Source organism: Balaenoptera acutorostrata, chromosome 2, assembly GCF_949987535.1.
Source record: "Balaenoptera acutorostrata chromosome 2, mBalAcu1.1, whole genome shotgun sequence".
NCBI classification, from domain to species: domain Eukaryota; kingdom Metazoa; phylum Chordata; class Mammalia; order Artiodactyla; family Balaenopteridae; genus Balaenoptera; species Balaenoptera acutorostrata.
In genome coordinates this window covers 118676369-118700558 of record NC_080065.1, presented here as the reverse complement: position 1 = coordinate 118700558, position 24190 = coordinate 118676369, and the positions used below count along the sequence as shown (strand labels likewise).

Genomic DNA, 24190 nt, shown 5'->3' with positions numbered 1-24190 from the left:
ATAAAGCGATATTTCCCTTTTGTGGGGAAACATTTTTCCTAGTAGAGTCAATGTTGTTGTTTATATATACAAATACTAACATGGTAAAAGAATGGTGATCATGTAGAACAACGTCACGAATCAGAGATATTTGGTTTTGGAATGCAGCCAGATATCCCTTTGGGACCAACTCGGCACTCCTGGTAATATTTCAGGATGGTGTTGCAGTTCACAGACGACTTTACCTACTCATTCCCTGTGTTCCTTCCTCCCCACAGCCTGTAGGATATGTACTGCCAGTTCCACAGAGAGGGAGATGGAGCTTGGAGACTTGGGTGACTTGCCTAAGGTCACTAAATGAATAAAGAGCTGAGATGAGACCACCTTGCTTTTCTGCAACTGGATACTGTAATGGAAAAGAGCAACAGGATGTCATCCTGACTGTGAGAGTTACTAGCTGTGAGGCCTGTACATGTTACTTACAGTTTCTCTAAGCTTCAGTTTCCTCACTTTAAAAATCAATATACTAACAGTGCATACCTTGTAAGGTGGTAGCTAATACCTGCAGTGTTTACAACTGTGCCTGGGACTTAGTAAACACAGGTCATGTATGTGTTACCCATACCCTGGTCTCTATTAGGTTAGTAACATGTGCTCAAGAACAACCTCCAGGGACTTCCCTGGTGGTCCAGTGGGTAAGACTCCATGCTCCCAATGCAGGGGGCCCAGGTTCGATCCCTGGTCGGGGAGCTAGATCCCACATGCAGGCTGCAACTGAGAGTCTGCATGCTGCAACAAAAGATCCCGCGTGCCACAACTAAGACCCAGTGCAGCCAAAATAAATATTTTTTAAAAAAAAAGAACAGCTTCCATCCTCCTTAGAGGAAATGTACAATTGTATTAAAAATCTTGCTGGGGCTTCCCTGGTGGCGCAGTGGTTGAGAATCTGCCTGCCAATGCAGGGGACACAGGTTCGAGCCCTGGTCTAGGAAGATCCCACATGCCACGGAGCAACTAGGCCTGTGAGCCACAACTACTGAGCCTGCGCGTCTGGAGCCTGCGCTCTGCAACAAGAGAGGCCGCGATAGTGAGAGGCCCGCACACCGCAATGAAGAGTGGCCTCCGCTTGCCGCAACTAGAGAAAGCCCTCGCACAGAAACGAAGACCCAACACAGCCAAAAAAAAAAAAAAAAAAAATTAAAAAAAAGCTTGCTGTGGGGGCTTCCCTGGTGGTGCAGTGGTTAAGAATCCGCTGGCCAATGCAGGGGACACGGGTTCGAGCCCTGGTCCAGGAAGATCCCACATGCCCCGGAGCAGCTAAGCCCGTGCGCCACAACTACGGAAGCCTGCGTGCCTAGAGCCCACGAGCCACAACTACCGAAGCCTGCACACCTAGAGCCCGTGCTCCTCAACAAGAGAAGCCACCGCAATGAGAAGCCCACGCACCGCAATAAAAAAGTAGCCCCCACTCACTGCAACTAGAGAAAGCCCGCGCACAGCAACAAAGACCTGGTGCAGCCAAAGAATAAAAATAAAAATAAAAAGCTTGCTGTGGACGTGACTCATACACATCTACATCAGCGATTAACTCTTGCCCCATTAAGAGGAGTGATTCTGTTCCCTGTGATAATTTTAACCAGGTAAATTACCTTAACCAATGAACAACTATTTTTTTGTCAGTTGTTGGAACTATCCTTCCACAGGTGTACCTCCTGTTAGTCAGATATTGTTCTTGAAAACTTTCCATATGCATATCAACTGTAATTTCCTACTGACTTACAGTTTCAGGAAGTTTTAGCCTGCAAGGAAAAAGCAGTGGTTTCTGACACCTGAATTTTAGGCTTATTGATCCTAAACTCTTGCCAAATGTTTTTATTTCACCGGGCAGGCTTGCAGCACACCCTCCTGAAACACAAAGATTCTTCTGGCGGTTCAAGAACCCTCCTGTGATTTAAGTGTGCCATAAACATTAGTTATTGTTATTACCACTTTGCGGGTTTACATTTTGTCTTTCTCAAAGCTGGTCATCCCTGTGTGTGTGACCTTTGTTACCCGTCTCAGTCAAGCCTCTCTTTTACCATGAAAAATCTCTAATATTTTATCCTGTCCTAGACCTTCAGCTACTGAGATTGCTTTAATTATTACTTCCTGTCTTTTTTTTTTTTTTTTTTGCAGAGGGAGAAGACTTAATTTTCACTTTGAAATAATTTATGCAGCTTAGCTAGAGTTCCAAGCAAGGAAGGTGGGAGAGGTCAGATCCGGGCCTACATTTACCTACAGTTTTTGGCTACCATATCCATGTTTGGTTGACTCCTTTATTTTGCAGAGAAATCCAAATTCTTTCAATAGTAGAATGCTTGAAAGAGGCAGAAGGATGAGGAGAAAAGAAGTGAAAAGAAAAGCAAAATACAGTAGCAAGTGCTGTAGAATGTTTAAGGGAAGTACATCATCACACAAGCAGGAACAAAATGGGAGACTTTATTTCATTGCTTAAATCAGAACATTCCATGAAAGACTGCCTTAAATAATTTCAGAGGCCTCACTGATACATATATGGGAGGGGAGCCCCAGTACCCTGTGCCACAGAAACTATTTGGTATAACTAATGACATGCAAACCCAATTTGCAAAAGCAGAGCATTATTACAATATGATATAAAAAGGTTGGTTGAGCAAATAGATTCCACATCTTTAAAATGGCAAAAGAGCCATTTTAATTACACTGTGTTGAACCTGAGAAATCTTGGCAATACTTAAAACCTTCTCAATTACAAATAGGAGCAAAGATACAGATGAATCAAGCCACCCCTCTCTAAGGTCACTGAGCAAGGAGATTCTGCATTTGCTATTTTGGAATAAGTTGTTTGCTTTCAGATGGCTTCTTAAAATGGATATCACATACCTTTTGCTTGTACGGAACTTTCATATAAAATAGTTGCTCCTTAATTGTATCTGTTACTATTTAACCAGTGATTTTTCTAGTGTTATGCTATGACATTTTTTTCTTTGAATGTTCACCTACTGCACTGAAAGGCTCAGCCGGATTTGAAAGCCACAGATTCAGAAATATGGCAGAATGGTGCATTTCACAAATAAATCACACTTTAAAAAATTAAATATTCATGCCATATCAAAGTAGCCAGCCACCAGTGCCAAAGACACACGTTTATATTTCACCATAAAGACAACCACAAATTAAAAGTATTTGCCAAAGTATCTCTTTTCTCTCATTGTTAAATCACTTTTACTCCCAAGATGTACTTGTTTTCTAATATTTAGCATTCTCAGTACAACTGAAATTAATTACATTCACAATGGTCACATTCTGTGTTCACGAGTCTCTGGAATCTTGATTGCCTAAAATGAGGTAGATAACCATTCAAGGGTTTTGTTGGTTGGGACTAATTTCCTTTAGATCTTGATCATCTTTTTTTTTTTTTTAATAGAATTCCAAAATATTTAGCAAAAGATTGAAAATGTCTGAGCATTTTGGAAAAATATACTTTCAAAAGGTTTTTTATGAAAGTTGTTTTACCTCATTTCAATTTAAAAACAGGATAAAAGCATCAAATTACAAAAGCACTACATATCTTAAAGCTGACAATCCATCATCACACAAAGCTCTAATTCTGGCTTGGGAGTATATAGATGCAGAGGCATCGGGTTAAATCATTCAGGGGCCAGACCAGCTGCTGCCCCTTAACCTTTGATACTATATTTCAAATTTCCTCTAAAGTTCAATCCTGACTTCTGTAGTTCTTCATAGGAGGCTCTCACTGAGATCTTGAACCCCATCTCTGGAGAAAGATCAAGCTTCAGACAGAAGCTGGAGGCGTAGGCCCACTTGGGTAAAACAGGCTGCAGTGGACAAAGTTGGAAACAAGATGGAGCCGAAGGTGTCGGACCGCCGTCTTGGGCAGGCTTAGACTGTGAGAGGCAGGCCCGATTAGAGCAATTAAGCCGTAGCCTCGGGAACCGTCAGGTTGCTGGGGGTAGGCTGGGCACTAGACCAGCCAAGGGCCCCGGAGTGGGTCGACGGGAGATTTCTGAAAAGACCTGCAGACTACTGCGGGTTTTTGCCTTTTTACGAGGAGCCATGGGCGAGGCACCCAAGAATTTGCTTAAGGAGCCCGACTTCCTCATGCCTCGAGCCAGATCCTGGAGCATCAGGTCGTCGGCCAGGACGCCCAGAAACGCGCTGGTGGTGGAACTGAGGATGGTGGCGGCCACCTGCACCGGGCGCCGGGCCGCAGAACTGCCACTACCACCACCGGTCGCATCGGGCTCGGTAGAGCTTCGCAGGCCGGGGTCGCCAAGTAGGCGGCGCAGAGCATACGAGGCGCCGGACGGCAGGTACTGGTAAGCGCGCCTCCCGCTGTGGTCACGCACGTGCACCTGCGCACCTAATCGGACCACCAGCAGCACCGCTGCATCCTCGTGGCCATGCAGAGCCGCCAGGTGCAGCGGCGTGTAGCCACCGTGGGAGCGCGCGTTCACGTCGACCCGCGCGCCTCCACGCCGCGCGATCTCCACCAGCTGCTGCACCATCTCGAGGTCGCCACTCTTGGCGGCCCAATGCAGGGCCGTGAAACCAGACATGAAGTCGCGTTTGGCCGCCAGGCCGAGGTCGCGCAGCAGCAGCCCGTGCAGCTGGTGGGTCCAACGGCCCCCGGCAGCCCGCACTAGCCACTCGTGTTCGGCCGGCTCCAGAGGTACGGCGGACGGCGGCGGTGCGGCGGGCACCTCCTCGGTGTCGGGGCTCAGCAGGCGAGGGCCGGCGCGCGACAGGCGCCTCAGGTGCGGGGAACGGCCGGGGCCCAGGCTGAGGCCCAGGCCGGACTCCTCTACTGAGAGCCGCCGCAGCAGCAGAGGGGAGCTCCGTGGGCTGGGCTCCTCCGACAGCTGCCGACGCAGGCCCTGCTCCTCCGCCCGGATCCGGAGCGCCGCGGGGCCCGGGACGCAGCGCACCGGCAGCATGCAGGGCTTTTGCGGCAGCGCGCGCGGAGGGGGTGGTGGCGGCCCGTTTGAAAGCCCAGGCTCAGGTTCCAGGTCTGGCGGTTCTGCATGGGGCAAAGCTGCCTCCGACGGTGCCATGGACGGTGGGGCCACGTCTGCAGAGAGTCCCTCGGAGGGCTGGGCCAGCTCAAAGGCTGTAATGTGGGGGTCCGAGGGCATCCCTGACTGCCGGGCTGGGGCTAACAGCAGCCCCTTAGTCAGCTGAGTGGGCTCAGAGGCCGGAGTCCCGGGGGTGTCCTGTGGCTCTGATGGCGGAGCCGGGTCCTCAGGTGGTTCCACCGCCCTCTGCGCCGAGGCCAAGGATGGAGCCCCCGAAGCAGCGGTTTCCCCCTGTGAGACGGAGGTGATCTTCGACGGCGGGGCTGATGCCCCCGGGGTGCTCGGGAAGCAGGAGGGAAGGGGCTCTGGTCCCTCCCGGGGCCGCGGCTTCTTCCTCAGCACCACAAATTTGACGCCGTCGAGCTCCTTCACCACGGCCACGTCGTTGACAAACTGCTTGAAACGGTCCCTGCGGGCGGCGCGGCCGCGTGGGTCGCCGGCATCCAGCAGCGGCTTGAAGCGGCTCAGCAGCTCAGAGTTGCGCACCTTTCCGCCGTTCTCCTGCAGAAAGCCCAGCACTGCCGCCTGGCTCACCCCGGCGGCCGCAGCGGCCGCGGCCGCGGCCAGCGCCATGGTCAGTCCGGTCCCGCAGGGGAGGCGGGGCCTCCTCCTCCCACCGACCAGCTGTTCCCGGTTGCTGGGCAGGTGGACGCCGCGGCGCCAGCTGGGACGCACTGGAGCTGGGGTTCCAGGAGTCACGTCCGCCTCGGCCAGGCTCACCTGATCGTTTTCAACGAGGCGTAACGGGCGTGTCCCTGACGCTGGACCTCGGTCATGCCTGCGCCGCGGGGCCCGGCAGTCTCCTGGAAAAAGGAGCTGGGGGCCGCGGCGCGCGCTCCCCGCTGCCGCCCCGCGGGGCTCCCAGTCTTCGGGGGTAGGTTTCTGCCTTTATATTCTGTCCAATGGGCGCTGGGCTCCATCCCCCGTGCGCGGTGCTCGCCTTACCGGTGACAGCTGCCACCAGGGACGCGGTGGGAGTGGGGGAGCGGAAATTCTCCACCGCCCCTCCCAACTCGGGAATTAAAGGCGCAGTGCCAGGCTCGGCTCCGGGTTGCTAGGTGGGTGTGTTCCCCAGGGATGCCGCGGTCGACCGGCGAGGCAAGGATTTTTATTCCTTTCAGAAATATTTAACCACCACAAAATACCGGGCGATTGCTTAAAAGCAATAATTTATTTAAAGATCATCAATACCTCTTGAATTGTTGATTGCGTTTCACATAGGAAAACGGCTTCATGCAACTTGCAGTAAAGACAATTTGCTGTGCGTGGCAATGCATGTCACCCGAGGTTTAGAATTTTCTTATGATAAAATAATACATTTTCACATTGAGTTTGGGGAATAAAACCACAGGAAAACATAAAGAAGGAAAAATATCACTTGAAATCACCATTAACATTTTGACTATTTTTCTTCTCCCTCCCCCATACACATGCATATACATGTTTATGCTTTAAAATATGAAAGTAAAATTGGAATCATGCTATGTTTTTAAAAGTTCACTTACTCCACAAGTATTTGTTGCTCACCTAGTTTGTGCCAGTACTTTTTCAGACTGTGATACATCCATTAGCAAGACAGATAAAAACCCCTGACCTAATGGAGCTCCCATAGCGGGCTGGGGGGAAGGTGGGGAGGGACAAAGAGAAGTGATATGGTAATCTGAAAATTGTATAATATGCTAGAGAAATACTATGGAAAAAATAAAGCAGAGTAAAATAGAGGGGCAGGTTGCAAGTTTGAACCCTGTGTTTAGGGGGTAGGACTCACTGTGAAGGCCACAATTAAGCAAGGACTTGAAGAGATCAGGGACTTAAGTAGCTACGTAGGAGAAGAAGCTTTTTCAGCAGAGGGACCAGCCAGGGCAAAGGTGGGATCAATTTCTTAATTTACAAACACAGTACTACAAATATATAATTAGAGGCACCGTAGTACTTAAAGAGAGCAAGACACTGGAATCTTGGTCTCTTGCACTTTTTTTTAAATTAATTTTTATTGGCATATAGTTGCTTCACAATGTTGTGTTAGTTTCTACTGTACAGCAAAGTGAATCAGCTATACATACACATATATCCCCTCTTTTCTGAATTTCCTTCCCATTTAGGTCACCGCAGAGCACTGAGTAGAGTTCCCTGTGCTATACAATAGGTTCTCATTAGTTATCTAGTTTATGCATAGTATCAGGAGTGTATATATGTCAATCCCAATCTCCCAATTAATTCCACCCAAAATGCCACACTTGAGTGTCAGCTCTACATTGAGCTACTTGCTTGACCTCTCTGTACCTCAATTTTCTTATCTGTGAAGGGGGAGAATGACAATAATTACACTTACCTCAACAAGTTGTTGTGAGGATTCTGTGAGAAAGTAAACATAAAGCACTTAGAACAATGCTTGGCCCACAGTAAACATTCAAATTATTGGTAGTAGTATAGCCACTACTATTATTCTTACTCATTGAAAAAAAAAAAGAGAGAGAACGGTCTTCCCTCGTGACGCAGTGGTTAAGAATCTGCCTGCCAATGCAGGGGACACGGGTTTGAGCCCTGCTCGGGGAAGATCCCACATGCTGTGGAGCAACTAAGCCCGTGTGCCACAACTACTGAGCCTGCGAGCCACAACTACTGAAGCCCGCGCGCCTAGAGCCCGTGCTCTGCAACAAGAGAAGCCACCCAACGAGAAGTCCGCGCACCACAACGAAGAGTAGCCCCCGCTCGCCGCAACTAGAGAAAAGCCCCCGCGCAGCAACAAAGACCAAAAGCAGTGAGCGGGGGCTACTCTTCGTTGTGGTGTGCAGGCTTCTCATTGTGGTGGCTTCTCTGGCTGCAGAGCACAGGCTCTAGGCGCGTGGGTTTCAGTAGATGTGGTGTGGGCTCAGTAGTTGTGGCTCATGGGCTGTAGAGCGCAGGCTCAGTAGTTGTGGCACCCGGGCTTTGTTGCTTAGCGCCATGTGGGATCTTCCCGGACCAGGGCTCGAACCCTTGTGCCCTGCATTGGCAGGCGGATTCTTAACCACTGCGCCAGCAGGGAAGCCCAATTTCTGTCTTCAGTTCTGTTTCCAGAATGCATTCAATTTAATCTTCTTTGCAACCTCGTTTTATACTATATTGTGAGCATTTGCCCTAATGACAGTAACTATTCTTTAAAAAATATATGATTTTTTTAATGACAGCATCACGTATATATAGTAATACACTTTAATTGTTTTCTTACATTTAATAGTCTACATTGTTTCTGGTTTTTAATTCTTATGGATGGTGTTGCTTATATATAAAACTTTGTGCACATTTCTGATTAATTCCTTAGGATAGAATCCTACAAGTAGAATTACTAGGTCAAAGGGAATTAATTATTTTAAAAACTCTTGGAAACTTTTCACTAAGTTGTTTTCCAGAAAAGTTACAGCCCCATGAAATTCCCTTGTCTTTCCCTCACTGACATTGAGTAGTATCTTTTCGTTTGTCATTTTGAAAGTCAAAAAATTTGTATCTCATTCTAATTTCCATTTATTTTATTACTAACGAAGTTAAACTTTTCCCCTCGTATTTATTGTCTTTGATTTGTTCTTTTGTGACTTGCCCTTTTCCCCATTTACCCATATTTTCTTGTTGATATGTAGTTATTAACCCTTTATTATATATGTTGTAAATATTTTCCCATTTTGTCGTTTGTCCTTTAGTTTTGTTTTCTGATGACACTTTCATTTTTAGACAACTAGTTTTTAATTGCAAATATTGTATCCTTTTAGCTTAAGACTATAAGTGAAAAATACGAAGGTACATCTCCCTTTTAAAGAACTTTTAGCACCAGTTTACCCTGTAGCATCAAGCAGTCTACAACAGAATAACAACAGTATCCTTGGGGAAAGTCCTTGTGTTTTTACCATAGAATTATAAATGTAATCAGCTATCATTTCTCTTTAAATATTACCCCTTCTTTAAACCCAGCTCAAATCCCACCTCGGTCAGGTCTTCTGCAGCTGCCCCAGGTGTATCATCCTCTTCACTCTTCTGTAATTTATTTCAATGAACATCTATTGGCTATCTTTGGGTGCAAGGCAGTGAGCAAAGTCTTCTGGGAAGAAGACACAACCTTCCTTTGAACAGCTTACTGCTTAGTGGAGAGAAAAACATAACTAATTGTGTTACATGTCCAAATGAAATGAATGCTCTTTGTGCTTTCTAGCAGGTAGATTCTAAGAGAGGCACCTGGGAAAACCTTCAAGAGACAGGCTGTGAGAACAAGACGGGGAGGGCTTGGAAGTTGGACTGTGAAGGCTGAATTCAGGGTAAAGAGTGTCTAGTGTGTTTTCTATTTAGGGTATGTGTCAGAGACACAGAAGAAGATAATGTTTGAAAAGTAATCTGGGGTCATGGATGGAGGACCTTATATGCTAGTTTGGACTTTATCCTGTTTGCAGTAGAATGCCATGGAAACCTTTCTTCTTTTTTCTTTTTAAAAAGTAGCTTTAATTATTTCCTGATTATAACATTAATAATGATGTTTTCCCAATTCTCAGTAGTTTCCAAAATATGGAAAGAACAGATCACATGTTAGAGAGAACCACTCTTAATATTTTTTGGTTTATTCTCTGAGGTTTTCTATTTACATCCATAGATATATAAACAGCCATATATACTGTTCTACACAGATAGAATTAGACCACTAATTGTTCCATAACCAATGCTCCCTTAGCCTGTTGTAACCGGTGCTGATGTGGTGAATGGGTGGAGGAGGGGGCTCTGGAGAGGTGATGACAGGGTCCCTGTGAGAGATGGTGAGGGCCATCCAGCTAGGGCAGAAAGACAGGGATGGGTGACAAAGAAGTTTCAGGAGGAGAACTTGCATTATATTGCCTGTTTTCATTTTTAAAGTCACATTTCCTTCGTTGCCATTTTCATGTCAATAGCTACTTTTTATATTTTATTTTCTTAGCTTTTTCAGGACAAATTGTTGGGTCCCTTGGAAAAATCATTTCCATGATCTCATAGGTAGTGGAGCCTCAATGAACTTGGAATTTGTTACTGCCCCCTCTCCCCAAGGGGAGGAGGGAGAAGATTCCCCTGTTAAAGATCATTATTGATTTTTGTGGTTTGAGCTCCTTCTGACTATGATCACTAAGAATAGGCAAGAGATTAAATACTTTGCTTGTACTGAATTGCTGGTACAAGCAAAGTTTACTGACAGTGCTTAACAGGCTTCAGGCTCTGAGCTATACAAAGAAATGTGCCCAAGGTCACAGTTAATAATTGGCTGAGCCCAAACTCAAACCCCAACCTGTCTGATTCCAAAGCTCATGCTCATTCACTGTGCAAAATTGGATCACCAGTACTTAAGACTGATGTTCTGTATGTTTAATAAATAAAGTAGGGAAGAAGTCGTCAAATAAAAATCTAGCTTAAACCTTTATACTTGTGCATCTGAACGTACTCTGCTTTAATATTTTAAATGATTAGTTTATAGTTTGAGGAGACATTAGGATGAGGATGCCAATGACATCCAGTTCCCCAGGCTGCTTTTAAATTTTGGTGCCTTGCTGCCAGTGAGGCCATCGAATCAATTCTTCCAGTGACCCAGAAGTTTGCCAGTAAACATTAGGAAAATCAAACATAAAATGTATATTTATAGCAAGGGTAAAATTCTATAATGTGTTTTGAACATGGGAGAAAGCAACAAGGACATTTTTTTCCTATCTCAGTAACTTAAATTTGGAGGAGGTCAGGGAAGACGGCCCTTTGCATTTTTAAAGGCACATTTAAAAAAATATATAAAATTAAAACCCTTCATAACTGTATTATATTGTGTTATGTTACATTGTTATATTATGTTATATTGCATTGCCTCTTCCAACCCACAATCTGCTCTGAACCCCATGCCTGAGCCCCATAGAGAGCCGTAGTGGAGGCTTTATGTTTCCAACTGTCTTGTCCCTGTCATGGTGGTGTGAATAGGCCCCTTCCATTAGGCTTAGTCCACCACAGCCTGTCTCTTCTGCCCCCGGCAGGCTCACCAATGCCTGTAAGGAAGAGGAGTGTCTGGGTCCCCACCAGGCAGGAGCACCAGGGACAGAGGGGGATGGGCTACCCAGAATGGCTGTAAAGGGACTTTGTCCGGATATCAAGCTTTTGCAGTCCTGACTTCAGGAACAAATCATGTTTTGTTCTTGCTTACCAGCCCAGGGGAAGCAAGAGGGCCTTTTTTTTCTCATGCCTGTGACTTGTTAAGCCAGTCCTCTCTGAGGTCAAAGGGACTTTCTTTATGTCTAAATCTTGGTGACAAGTGTCAGATCCTTTGCCTCTGTTATAAACTGAGTTTTCATATCTGTGATTCATTTTTCAGACTTCTTATCTGACTCCTCAGACTGTTGCTTGGTTGCTTGATAGGGAACGGGAGACTTGGTCCGTGAAGACTTGGAGAGCTGTGTCCTGGTCAGGTGTAGCACAAGAGGATGCCCTTTGCTGCCTTTAGTCATCCCTTCTTGGCCTGTTTTATTCTCATAGACAAGTTTTGACTTAAAAAATTATATATATTTTTAAACCCCCGGAGAGACCTTTTGGGGCTTTCACCTGGGTCAATGTCTACATTAGGACGGCTTAGTTTGAGAGGCCTGCAAAATGTTGTTTTAAACATTTCCTTAATTGTAAAGTAGAGTCCCTGCTTGGGTCAGGGTGGACAAATCAGCAACCCAGAGGCCGGCCTTCCATTCTATTATGGTTACCCATTCAGATGGGCTTGGAGATGACAGCACCAAATGTTTGGATATGTGAAATCTACCAACAGCATCTGGCTTTAGAGATGGACAGGTGGAAATAGCTCAACTCTTCCCTAAACTCTTGTTGCACTAGCATACCGTGTTTATCTTGCCTTCCATGTGGCAACATGGGTAAAGGGAGAAAGAATCCTTAGATATCAACTTATCCAACTTCCTATTCAACGTTTCTAAGAGCTCATTACCAGAGAGCTCAAAATACAATAATTTGAAGTAAGTTATACGAAAAGACTGAGAGTTATATGTTGATGGAGACCCTCCCTTCTAGAGGGAATGTGTTGGGGGGAGGAGTCTAGCTGAGGTCTGTGTAACAGAGGGAACAGCAAGAGGTGATGTGGGCAGGCAGTAAAGGGCTAGTTCCGGGTCCTCAGAAGATCTGCTTGCTTGCCACTTTGAGACTATCAGCTAAGTAAATATTGAACAGTTTTATTAACAGCCCTCAGAGTAATAATTAGTGACACTGAACAACGAGCAAGAAACAGGAAGATGAACTGTACCTCTGAGGCTGTGTGGTCTGGGGAAGAAGTCATTAGCAGTACTGGTTTTACCTATTTGATTAAGCGTCAATAAAATACTAGCAGCACTAACTGAAAACAAGGATGATATAGGTCTCTTTTCATCTACCTATTCCCACAATGGCTCAAGCTCCCAGGAGCAAGATGCTGTGTCCTCATCAGTTAGGATATAGCTCTATGTTCAATTAATATTGATAATGATAAAATGGCAACAGTTTGTCACTAATAGTGACTTTCATTGCTTTGATTTTTCTTTTTCAGAATGGGCTAGAGGGCACTGTCTACAGTAACTATTCAGTAGTTATTCGATATGTTCAATAACTACTGATAATGACAAAACAGTAACGATTTGTCATGTGGTAGTGACTCTCATCACTTTGTTCCTTCTCAAAAATGGTGTCAGTAAACAGCTTGGCTATGTTACAACAGGTTACCGTGGTTCAATAGCCCCACAATTTCAGGAGCTAAGAGTGAGGCCATGGAGAGGTCTGCCTTCCTGGACTTTTCTAAATGTAAACTTCTGGTTACCTTCTCAGATGTTGATCAAATGGAGGTGAGCACAGCATAGTAAGCAACAGAAACATCTATGCTGACCCTGCAGGACTTCAATTCCACATAGAATGGCTGGAGCAAAAGCAAGGAACAAAAATACAGAGGAGCGTGGGGCGCTCAGCCAGAGGAAAGCTTCTGCTTTCCCATCCAGTCTCTGAAACACAAACTATTGAGAGTTTCTCTCTCAGTGGAAAAAGGATGGAGTCTGTAACTTGGCTCTTCATACATGGCGCCGTGTTCCTTCCTCTCTTCTTCCTCTTCCATCTTCTCTTCTTTGGCAGAGATGATAGAATTTCCTGGACAAAATAATCCTTTCCTTTTTAAGTGGAAAATTTTTGGCAAAATGTCACAATGTCCTAATGTCCTCGGAGCTCAACATACTGGGCCTTAGAAAGTTTCCAGGGCAGAGACAATAAGACCACAGTCTGCACAGAGCCTTCTGTGTGGCTGCGACAGCGAAGACAAAAACAGTCATGTTCATGTTGTTGTTTAGGATTGGGCTTTTTTGCTGCTGCTTCTCTGTGGTAGTGTTTCACTATTCAGTCTAAATTTTTAAAGAACATTGTGTATGTCTCCATTAAGACAAATTGTTTACATCTCAAAGTTGACAAATTCTATGTCCTCTTTGTTATTTTCCATTCAGAAGATGTAGTGGGTTGAATAGTGGACCCCCCCGACCCAAAGATATGTCTACATCCCAGAACCCGTGAATGTGACTGTATTTGGAAAAAGTGTCTTCGCAGATGTAATTAAATTAAGGATCCCAAGATGAGAACATCCTGGATTATCCAGGTAGGTGTTAAATCCAGTGACAAGTGTCCTTATAAGAGACAGAAGTCACAGAAGAGGAGAAGGCTATGTGAAGACCGAAGCAGAGATTGGAGTGATGCAGCCAAGGAAGCCAAGGAATGCCTGCAGCCCCCAGAAGCTGGAAGAGTCAAGGAAGGATTGTCAAGTAAAGGCTCCCCTAGAGCCTTTGGGGGGCTACAGACTAATGACACCTTGATTTTATTTATTTTTTTTATTTTTTATTTTATTTGGCCACGCCACGCAGCTTGTGGGATCTTAGTTCCCCGACCAGAGGCTGAACCTGTGCCCTCAGCAACGAAAGCGCGGAGGCCTAACCGCTGGACCAGACCACTGGAGAATTCCCGACACCTTGATTTTTAGACTTCTGGTCTCCAGAGCTGTGAGAGAACAAATTTCTGCAGTTTTAAGCTACCCAGTTCATGATAATTTGTTATGGCAGCTCCAGAAAACTAATACAGAAGGATAGAAGGACATGGACATTTATCCAAATATTACTGGAATGGAAGATTCCATCCTGAAGTAGCATTCCTCAGGTCCCTAGGTCTCAGATAACCCAAGGCTATGACAAGATCTGGCCTAGGCACGTCTCAACTAAAACCCATGGCTGTAGCTGCATGTTGGAGAGTCCTGATGTGTACATCAAATTTTGGGAGCAAAAATTCCTTGACAGTATAAAGGTATCCAGACCCAGAGGAAGGCTCCTCATTCTGTGAGGTATTTTATGTGGCAAGATGGTAGACCAGCAGGGTATTTTCACTCTGCTGGGGAGGTGTGTTTCTTGTTAGTTCATTCACTGAACTCTTGGTTTCTGTCTCCTCCACCCATGACAGACTTTCACTTTCCCAGAACCCGCCACCACCTTGCAATGCCTGCATCCCTTTGGAGTCATCTGCAGTGTGGCATTCCATGTCGTTATCACCAAGCTAAGAGTGCTGGCAAACAAGACGAAATATCTTCATACTTCTAGTTTAAGGGATAAAAATATAAAGATAATAAGTGACAGTTCCTCTATACTATAAACTGTAGCCTGGTGGGGAAGACAGACATATAAACAGACATACAAACGGAGATCTATGGGAGGATGTGCTTAGGGCCAGACAGAGATCTCCTAGCCTCCTGGGGCACCCAAGGGAGGGAGCACTTCTCCTTGGGAGAAGCTAAAACCTTTCTGAGAAGACAAGATATTTGAGCTAATGACCAGGAACTCTGCAGGCTGAGAAGGGAGAGGTAGGCATTCTCAGAAGAGGCATCAGCATAAGCAAAGGCATATAGTATGTTTGTGAAATAGCAGGAAGCTCAGGGTGGCCAGAGAATGGGGCCGGTGGTGGTGAGAATGGAGGTGAATGAGTGCAGACACAGACTGGAGAAGGTGATTGGGGCCAGACTATTAAGGGCCTCACACAACCCCAATAACTCAAACCAATGTGTCTAAGCTGAACTGGTTATCTTCTTCCCTAACCCTCCTGTCCCTCCCCCATAAAAGGGACCATCAACCACCCCACCGGGCATGCAGCGTGATTCTTCCTCACCCTCTTTAGTACTTCTTCAATCCATCCAGCTTTCTCCATTCCTATGCCAGGCTGCCATCATCTCCAGCCTAGATGTCTTCAATGGTCCTCTCATCCCCTTGCACTCAATGTCCTTGTTCCCAGTCAGCCTCATCTCCATTCCATTCTCTATCTGCAGCCAGAGCAAGCCATTTAGAACACGGATCTAATCACATCACTTGGCTGTCTTTGTAAAACGCTAAACTATTTTAAATGGCCTGCAAGACCCTCTACGATATAGCTTCTAATCAACGCAACACATGCACAGAGGAGCTTATAACGGGAAGCACTTGTACCCTGACATGGCATTCCCCATCCCCAGGCCCTCTCCCTACAGAAACTTTCGGCTAGTTCTGGGTTTTGGTACTTCTGGTGGTTACATCCACATCCCAAGTATTATGCTTGTACTGAAGTCTCCTGATTTATCAATATTGAATGTCTTAATATAATAAATAAGGGTTTAATTGATTTCTATTACTTTTTTTCTCCCTTCTCCATCCCCAGATTATTCCTAGTTCCTTCTCAGGTCTGTTCTGAAACCTCAAAAAATATACTTAAGCCCTAATTTCTTTCTTTATCAATCTAGGGCAGATTTACCCCTAACTTACCACTTTGTAAGATGGGAACATTAGCGCTCCCACCCTACCATCCGCCTTCCATTGCCCAGCCATTCCTTGCCTATACCTTGACTTATACATTTGCACTTTGATGACATTTATATTGCATTTAACCATAGTGAAATCTTCCATAAGTGCTTTCTAAGTTGATTCTAAAATGCAAAACACTTTTTATTTTATGATAACCATGAAAACCCATTCACTGCAACTCACCTCTGTGCTATGTTTTATTTTGCTTCATATTTGAGTCCTGACTTTTTGTCTATTTTTATTTGTTTGTTTGTTTTCCTGGGAGCATAATTGCCTTTCTTCTTCTTCTTTTTTTTTTTTTTTTTATTTTGCATTCTGTGGGTTTCCCAGGGCATCAGTCATACTCTCTATCCTATTGGGTCACTCCCCGCAAACTCTCTCTGAGAGCCCTCTGATCAGCCTGGCTGGTGGCTCCAGGCTTGCTGCACAGCTGTCAGCCCGTATCCCGGGACTCTCCTTGACTGCTGTCCTGGCTTGGATGCACTGTTTCTGACTGTCATATCTTTCTCTTTCTCTTGGTACCTGCTGAAGCATGCTATCAAGTAACTTTCTAAGAAAAGATGCTTAAGCAGTAATTTTTTCTTACCTTTTTGTTGTGGAAAACTTCCAACTCGTATAAAAGGAGAGAAAATAAAATAATGAACCCTCATTTACCCATCAACCAGCTCCAGTAATTGTCAACTGATGGTCAATCTTATTTCACCTATATTCTTAGTTACTTCCTACCACTCCCAGATTATTTTGAAGCAAATTCCAGGTATCATATCACCAGTAAATATTTAAGTATATATCTTGAAAGGTAAGGGTTCTTTTTTTCTTTTTTCCCAGCCATGTCACGCGGCTTGTGGGATCCTAGTTCCCTGACCAGGGATCAAACCCGGGCCCTCGGCAGTGAGAGTGCGGAGTCCTAACCACTGGATTGCCAGGGAATTCCCAGGTAAGGGCTCTTTTAAAAACCATAATCACTATACCATTAACACACCTAAAAATTAGCTCTAATTTCTTAGCATCATCAAATAATCAGTCAGTGTTCAAATTTCCCTGATGTTTGCTGGTTTGAATTGAATCCAATTACAGTTGTTTGATATGTCTGTCTCTTGAGTCTTGTTTAATCTACGGTTCCCCTGTCTCTTTTTTCCTTACAATTTATTTGTTGAAACAGAACTTTTTTTGTTTTACTTGTAAAGTTTCCCACAATCTGGATTTTGCTCCTTGCATTCCTGTTGTGACATTCGACATAGTCCTTTACCTCCTGTACTTCCTGTGGATTAGTAATTAAATCTAGAGTCTTGAGCAGATTCAAGCTTGATTATTGTGGATGCACCTTCATGGGTGGTAGCCTGTGCTTCCGAAAAGAGGCACATCATGTCTGCCTTTCTCTCTTTTATAACGTGAGTGAGCAGCCATTGATGATCCTTGCCTAGATCCATTATTTTATCGGGGATTACAGCATGGTGATATTTTGTCACTCCTTCATTTACTAGCTGGAAGGTTTCTATATTAGAGAGAAATTTCCCCCCATTTACTATTTAGTTACCCTGAGGTTTCTATGGGAAAGGTTGAATAAATTCCCTTTCTTTACCATTTGTCAAAGTTATGGGTCCCTAGCATCTTCCAAAGACAACCTGTGAGCTTTACAATTTTTACTCATGAATTTAAATGTATTTGATGAGTTTCAATTCGTTCCAGTTATTATAGTTAACAATGCTCACATTGTCTCTTATTTGCCAGTGGAAACTTTGTTCAGTTTGGCTCCTAACCCTCTTGACTTCATTCTTCCTTGATATCTGAAATAAGATGTTTCAGTTTCATCTTGTATATTTCCTATCCTAGACCTGGAGTAAACAATTTCTCATTGTTATTGGATTGGTCATTTTTCTAGCTCTTTTCAGTAGACAGGGCTGGAAATACATTTTTTAAAGAGAAAAAATACTTCATAAATTCATACTAAAACTTCTAAATCAAATTGAAGACTGAGGAATTTTACTTAACCTCATGGATCTTATATCTCCTTTCTCTCACACTCAACACGAGGTAAGCATTATACCTTTTAAAATGTCTGAACACTTCTTTATTCTCCCTTTCATTGAATTGACAGCTTCGCTTGTTATAGAATTCTGGGTTGAAAATAGTTCTCCCTGAGAACTATTGTTCCATTTTGTTCTAAGCAACCAATGTTGCTAATGAGATGTCTAATACCATTCTGACATTTTTCTTGTGTGTGGTCTCCTCCTCCTCCCCACTCCTCCTCAAGGAGAAATCCTTTCTTTGCAGATATCTTCTCCTCTTCTTTTCTGTAATGTAGCAGAAAGAAATATACATAAAAAATTTCCTTACAATTATTGTAAATTGGAAAGAGATGGTAAACACGGAGTGGGAGGCGTGGCATTGTCCCTCAGCACTCTTCTTCCGAGCTTTAGCTCCTCTCAGTTCCTGGAATGGGTCTCTCTTTCTCTAAATTCTCTTTCATAATCTTGGGATATTCTCCTTCCCCACCTCACAGCCCACACGGACTTTGTGCCTGGTTAACTCCTGTTCATCTTCCATCTTGACCCCTTCCGCGACATGGTCTCCTCGGATCCTTTGCTAGATCAGGTGCCCTCTTACTTGTTCCCCTCACAGTCTGTACTTTCCCCATCACCACACATCCCTATCTACAGTCATTGCTTGTTCAGTGCCTGTCTTCAGACTCTGAGCCCCTTGAAGGCAGGAGCTCATCTGCCTTGTTCAGGGTTGTAATCCTGTTTCAGAGAAGTTCTCTGTGGGCAGCCAGGAGTCAATGTGTGGCCAACGTGGCTCCTAGCAAGCTATCTGGTGGCAATGTGGGTGATGAGCTGGAGAGAGCCGGGTCAGGGAGACCAACAAGGAAGCCACTGCGAGAGCCCACAGGAGATGAAAAGCTCTGGACTAGGGCAGTGACAGAAGGGTGGAGAAGAGAGCCTGGTTGAGGAGATGTTTCTAAGGCACAATCAGGATTTGGTGACCCTACAAACAGAGATGAAGGAATATGAGTATTCAAAGATCATTCCACAGTTTCTGTCTTGTGAGAAGAGGAAAACAGTGTCACTGTTTGTTGCGACAGGAAGATTAAAGAAGGGGAAGGTGCAAGTTGAGTTTGGACAAGTTGAGGTTTTAAGTTAAGAAGTGTTTGTGTGTCACTTGGAAGGTAGCTGCGAATGAGGATCTGGAGCTCAAGAGGATGTCTGGGCTGGAGACACAGGAGTGAGTCATGAGCTTCTAGATGATGGATGACGTGAGGGTGTGGGTGAGCCCATCTAGGGAGAAGGTGTAGAAGAGCAGGAACGAGCGGGTGGAACCCTGGGGAATCTCAGTCCTGAAGGGGCAGGTAAAGAGCAATCCATGGAGGGGAAGAGGAAAGAATGGACAGAGAGGCAGGAGGAGAGGCAGGAAAGCCAAGGGAGGACAGGGTTTCAAGAAATAAGGACATAGGGAAATGGCTAAATTGTAGTGTGGCCATCCCTTTGGAACACGAATGAAGAAGAGATGTATGTACTGACCAGGAGCAAACTGCATGCGTGATATTTGTTAAATGAACCCAGCCACTTTATTCATTCAACCAACATTTATTGAGGAACTACTAAGTGTCCAGGGACTGTTCCAGGCACTGGGGATTCATTAGTGAGCAAAACAGTCAAAAATCCCTGTCCTCGGGCTTCCCTGGTGGCACGGTGGTTGAGAATCTGCCTGCCAATGCAGGGGACACGGGTTCGAGCCCTGGTCTGGGAAGATCCCACATGCCGCGGAGCAAGTGGGCCAGTGAGCCACAGCTACTGAGCCTGCGCGTCTGGAGCCTGTGCTCCGCAACAAGAGGCCGCGACAGTGAGAGGCCTGTGCACCGCGATGAAGAGTGGCCCCTGCTTGCCGCAACTAGAGAAAGCCCTCACACAGAAACGAAGACCCAACACACCCAAAAATAAAATAAAATAAATAAATAAATTAATTAATTAAAAAATCCCTGTCCTCATGGAGCTCACAGTATATGGGGAATACAGATGACAAATAAGAAAAATGAAATACGTGGTATATTAGGAGGTGGCAAAAGAGAGAGGAGAAAAAACAAAGCAGGGAAGAGAGATGTGAAATATAGGAAGTGCCAAGATTTAACATAAGGTGGCCAGGGAAGGCATCACTGAGAAAAAACTCAAAGAATAAGGAAGCAAGCTACATAGGTATCTGGGGGAGGAGCATACCAGGTAGGGAAAGGAATGGGCTAGGCGTGCTCTAGGGATGATGAGGAGTCTAGTGTGAATGGCGCACAGAGAGCAAGAGAAGAGGGCAGAAAAGTAGTGGGGGGCTTATATCACATTCAACCTTGCAGGCCATGATAAGGACTTAGGCTTTTACTCTGAGGGAGGTGGGAGCCATTGCAGGTTGATGAGCATAGCAGTGACAGGATCTAACTTGTGCTTCAACAGGATCACCCATTAAGCAAGAGAACTTGCATGGAGAGTTTATGCTTTGAAGCCCAACGCAATGATATTATAAGGTGCAGGAGGAGAAAATTCAGAAGTTGGAGCTGCACTGAAACAAGATAAACTTTTCCATGGACCAGAAACAGAACATAAACCCAGAGACTCAAGCCACAGACCTGATGGATTTGAAGTCCAGATGCAGTGGAGATACCCAGGAGCTTGGCTCTTGTGGAGTGCCAAGGGGTAAAAAGAAAACTTCTTACAAGTTTGTGGGGCTAGGGACAGGCCCACTGTGGGAAATCAGTGCTGGGATGGAGCTTGTAGACTGAGACATAACAGTTTCTCATGGGTTTTTTTGTTGTTTGTCTTTTTTAAAATCCAAACTCTAAATGTGCATGAATTCTACTTTTGTTTATACCTGGGCAAATATTTGGAAAGCCATGAGTCAACCCAGGGAGTGGAGTGGGAGGCTGGGACAGGGGCCTCCCACTCTTTCCTTTTTATGTACTTCTGATATATTTGGCTCTTTTTCTCCATGAGAATATACAATATCACAGAGAAAGTAACAGGAGCCCAGCGCTGTGGGGGAAGAGTAAGATCAGAATTGAAAAGAAGCCACTGGGTTTGGCCATTAAGAGGTCAGTGATGGCCTCGACAAGAACAGTTTCCTTGGAGATGTGGAGACGAAAGACAGACTGACAGGAGACAAAAGACACAAGAGTGAGTTGAAAAGTAGACTGTTCCTTCAAGATGTTGGTCAGGAAAGGAAAGGAGAGAGTAAGCAGGGGGCACGAGGCGGGAAGGGGGGTCAAGACAGGCTTTTTTATTTTATTTTATTTTTTTATAAATTTATTTGTTTTTATATTTGGCTGCGTTGGGTCTTCGTTGCTGCACGTGAGCTTTCTCTAGTTGCGTTGAGCGGGGCTATTCTTCAATGTGGTGTGCAGGCTTCTCACTGCAGTGGCTTCTCTTGTTGTGGAGGACGGGCTCTAGGCACGCAGGCTCAGTAGTTGTGGCTTGCGGGCTCTAGAGTGCAGACTCAGTAGTTGTGGCCCACGGGCTTAGTTGCTCCGCGGCATGTGGGATCTTCCCGGACCAGGGCTTGAACCCGTGTCCCCTGCATTGGCAGGCGGATTCTTAACCACTGTGCCACCAGGGAAGCCCCAAGACAGGCTTTTTTAGATGAGGAGACTTCTGGGTGTTGGCTGGAAAAGAGGGTAGGAGAAGGGAGGGAGAAGAGATTTAAGATGTGAGAAAAAGAAGGAATAGCTGACACTATAAAAGGGAATGCCCCACGGAAGAGTTGGGGCCCTACTTTCTTGGATCCCAGAGGGAAGGTGGTCCAGGCATGACTGGCAGACGCGCGTGTTGGGCTGGGTGAGTGCTGGAGGCTGGGGCTGCGGTAGGGCCTTGGAACTGGCCAGCAGCCTCCCTTGCGTGGTAGCCTGTCGTCTGCCCCTGTGTTTCTCTGACTCCACTGTCCTGAGAGGGCAGGAACCACACCTGATTAGTCCCCATGGCTCTAGCACACTGTAGACCTTTAGTTAATGTTTGTTGACTGAATAAATGGTTTTGCTTTGTAAAGAAAAGGTCACAGTGTCAGCTGAGTGTGAAGGGGGATGGAGTGGGGAAGAGTGATTGCTATTTGGAGCCGCTGCCATGGGGAATGGGCCAGGGGGTTGACTAGGTACAAGCACAGGATTTCTAAGCAACTCTGGGCGGTCTGCTGAGCATGGAACCATCAGGAGCTAGTGCTGTCAGGCAGCAAGGCTTGCGATACTTTTTTCCTCTTGTACAATTCCAAGCAGTGCAGGAGCATGCCGAGCAAGCAGATGGGTGTTTTGCTGTCATCCTCTCAGTGGAGGCCTGGAAGAGCTAATGTAGCTCCCCAAGGCCCTAGCTTCATTCCTAGAGAGTGTGCTTGTCTAGGGTGGGCTCATTCTTTGTGTTAGTAGCTGCCCGTGACCAGAGCAAATTCGTGTGTCTGAATGTCATCCCCGGAAGACGTCTCCTTCCCTCTCCGTCCTCGCATCCTCCTCTGGATCCCTGGCATGGGGTACCGCGAGTCCCACTAGGAAGCCTGGGCTGAGGGTGCAGTATCTGCCCAGGCAGAGAGCATGCTGGGAGGGCAGGAGCCAGACTGAGGCATCAGGTGTCCACTAGCAGGCCTTCAGTAGGATTGCCAAGCCAAGGAGAGCAGGAACAATGGCGTTAGCCAGGACACAGGGTTCTGGAGGACAACAGAAAACTAACGCGCATGTCACAACGGGCAAGCCAGGTGAGTGAGACAAATGTAAATGGGAACAAGGCGGAGGTTGGCAGTGAGAAACTGGAGCATGTTGCTGGCACGAGGTGGCACAGGCTTTGGGCTTCATGATGCTGGTGCTTGTGCCTTTTATTGGACTCCCAACACGTTTTGCTTTGCTGAGGGCAGATTCTTAAAGGGGTGGCCAAGTTTGGCTGTATATTATTTTCATAAACACTTTTTATATTTGCTTTCCTATTGAACTCTGAACTCCCGGAGGCAGTAATTGTGCCTTATTATCCTCATGCCCATGGCACACAGGAAGTGCTCAGGGAATCTTTATTGTGTGAATGATGAAATGACCTCAGTATTTAGCCAGTCTAGGAACTTATAAAATCGTAATAGCCTGGACCAGCAGGACCCTGAGAAGTGAACCAGTCCTTCCCTCCAAGAGGATTTCATAGATGACAATAAATTATAAAGGCCCCGTATCTGCAATTTATCAGAAAAATGGACTCTATCTCAAATGAACTCAGTGTATCTGACCTGGAGTCAGAAGGCCAGACTAAGTGAACTCTTGTGACTTCAGACACCTGACTTTAGCCATTCTCCCCTTCTTTCTAACAGGACTACAATTTTGTTTAGATAGCAATGCACCCAGCACTAGGGGATGAATCATTATTGTTTGTCACGTGGGAAATTATCTTGACTCTGTGTAGCTTCCAAGTGCTCTATTGGGCAAGCTGTCCAGAGGTCATGAACAGAAGAGCTCATAGACCAATTTAAGATGGTCAAATTACCCAGCTTAAAGATGCAATTTAAAGCTTGCAGTAATAAACAAGGGGAAAGAAGTGGGGTAGGTGAATTCACTTAGGGTACGGTGTATGCGGAGTGGAAGGAGCACACTGTCTGAATCCTGTGTTCCACAGTGTTCACATCTTCTCTCTCTCTCTCTCTCTCTCCCCCAGCATCCTTCCCCACTGACAGTGTGGTTATAAGAACCAGAGTTGAGATTGGACAAAGGTGCCTGGAGCCAACACATGCTCTACCAGAGAAACACAGGCAAGTACCCCTGGCTACAACCATAGCACGTGGATGACCCTCTGGGCAGCCGGGGAAGAGCACACGGGGAGCCAGAATGGGATCATAATGGGCGTCACCAAGGGGGCTAATTTGGGGATGACAGCTGTCAATCTGGAATTAACATGATCCTTACCTTATAACTGGCTCTTTCCATCCCTTTCTATCTACAAATAACACTCTTGTGTTCTTGTATCCTTCTTATCTATGTTCAACATCCATGTTTCATTTATTCTATGTCTAGCATGTCTCACAAGTTACCAACTTACTATCTGTACTTAACAGATCTTATGAATTTTGCATGGTTTTTTTTTTTGTTGTTGTTTTTCTTGCCTTCTACAGCAGATTTAAATATTCTCAACAATACAGCCAACACATATTACATTAGTGTGAGCCAACCTTTGGCAATCCCAAAACCTCTGTGTGGCTATGTGACTCATTTCTGGGGTCAATGAGACCCCAGGGGGAGTTTTTAGGGGGCCATCTGGGAAAGATTTTCTT

The 24190-nt window shown here is 45.5% G+C and overlaps 1 protein-coding gene and 1 long non-coding RNA gene across 2 annotated transcripts; one reads left to right on the top strand and one right to left on the bottom strand.

Annotated features, from left to right (window-relative positions):
• Window positions 1-2455: 2455 nt before the first annotated feature.
• Window positions 2456-6026, bottom strand: SOWAHA (sosondowah ankyrin repeat domain family member A). Its single transcript, XM_057540968.1, has one exon. The coding sequence runs from the start codon at window positions 5664-5666 to the stop codon at window positions 3957-3959; it is 1710 nt and encodes a 569-aa protein (XP_057396951.1). The 5' UTR covers window positions 5667-6026; the 3' UTR covers window positions 2456-3956.
• A 10775-nt stretch (window positions 6027-16801) lies between these two features.
• Window positions 16802-23663, top strand: LOC103012156 (uncharacterized). Its single transcript, XR_451571.2, has 3 exons — window positions 16802-16868; window positions 20368-20607; window positions 23578-23663. It is a non-coding gene; the product is annotated as an uncharacterized LOC103012156 (long non-coding RNA).
• Window positions 23664-24190: the final 527 nt, after the last annotated feature.

Bases quoted from the DNA above. Each gene is read 5' to 3' on its own strand.
- SOWAHA (XM_057540968.1), bottom strand. From the start codon at position 5,666: ATGGCGCTGGCCGCGGCCGCGGCCGCTGCGGCCGCCGGGGTGAGCCAG.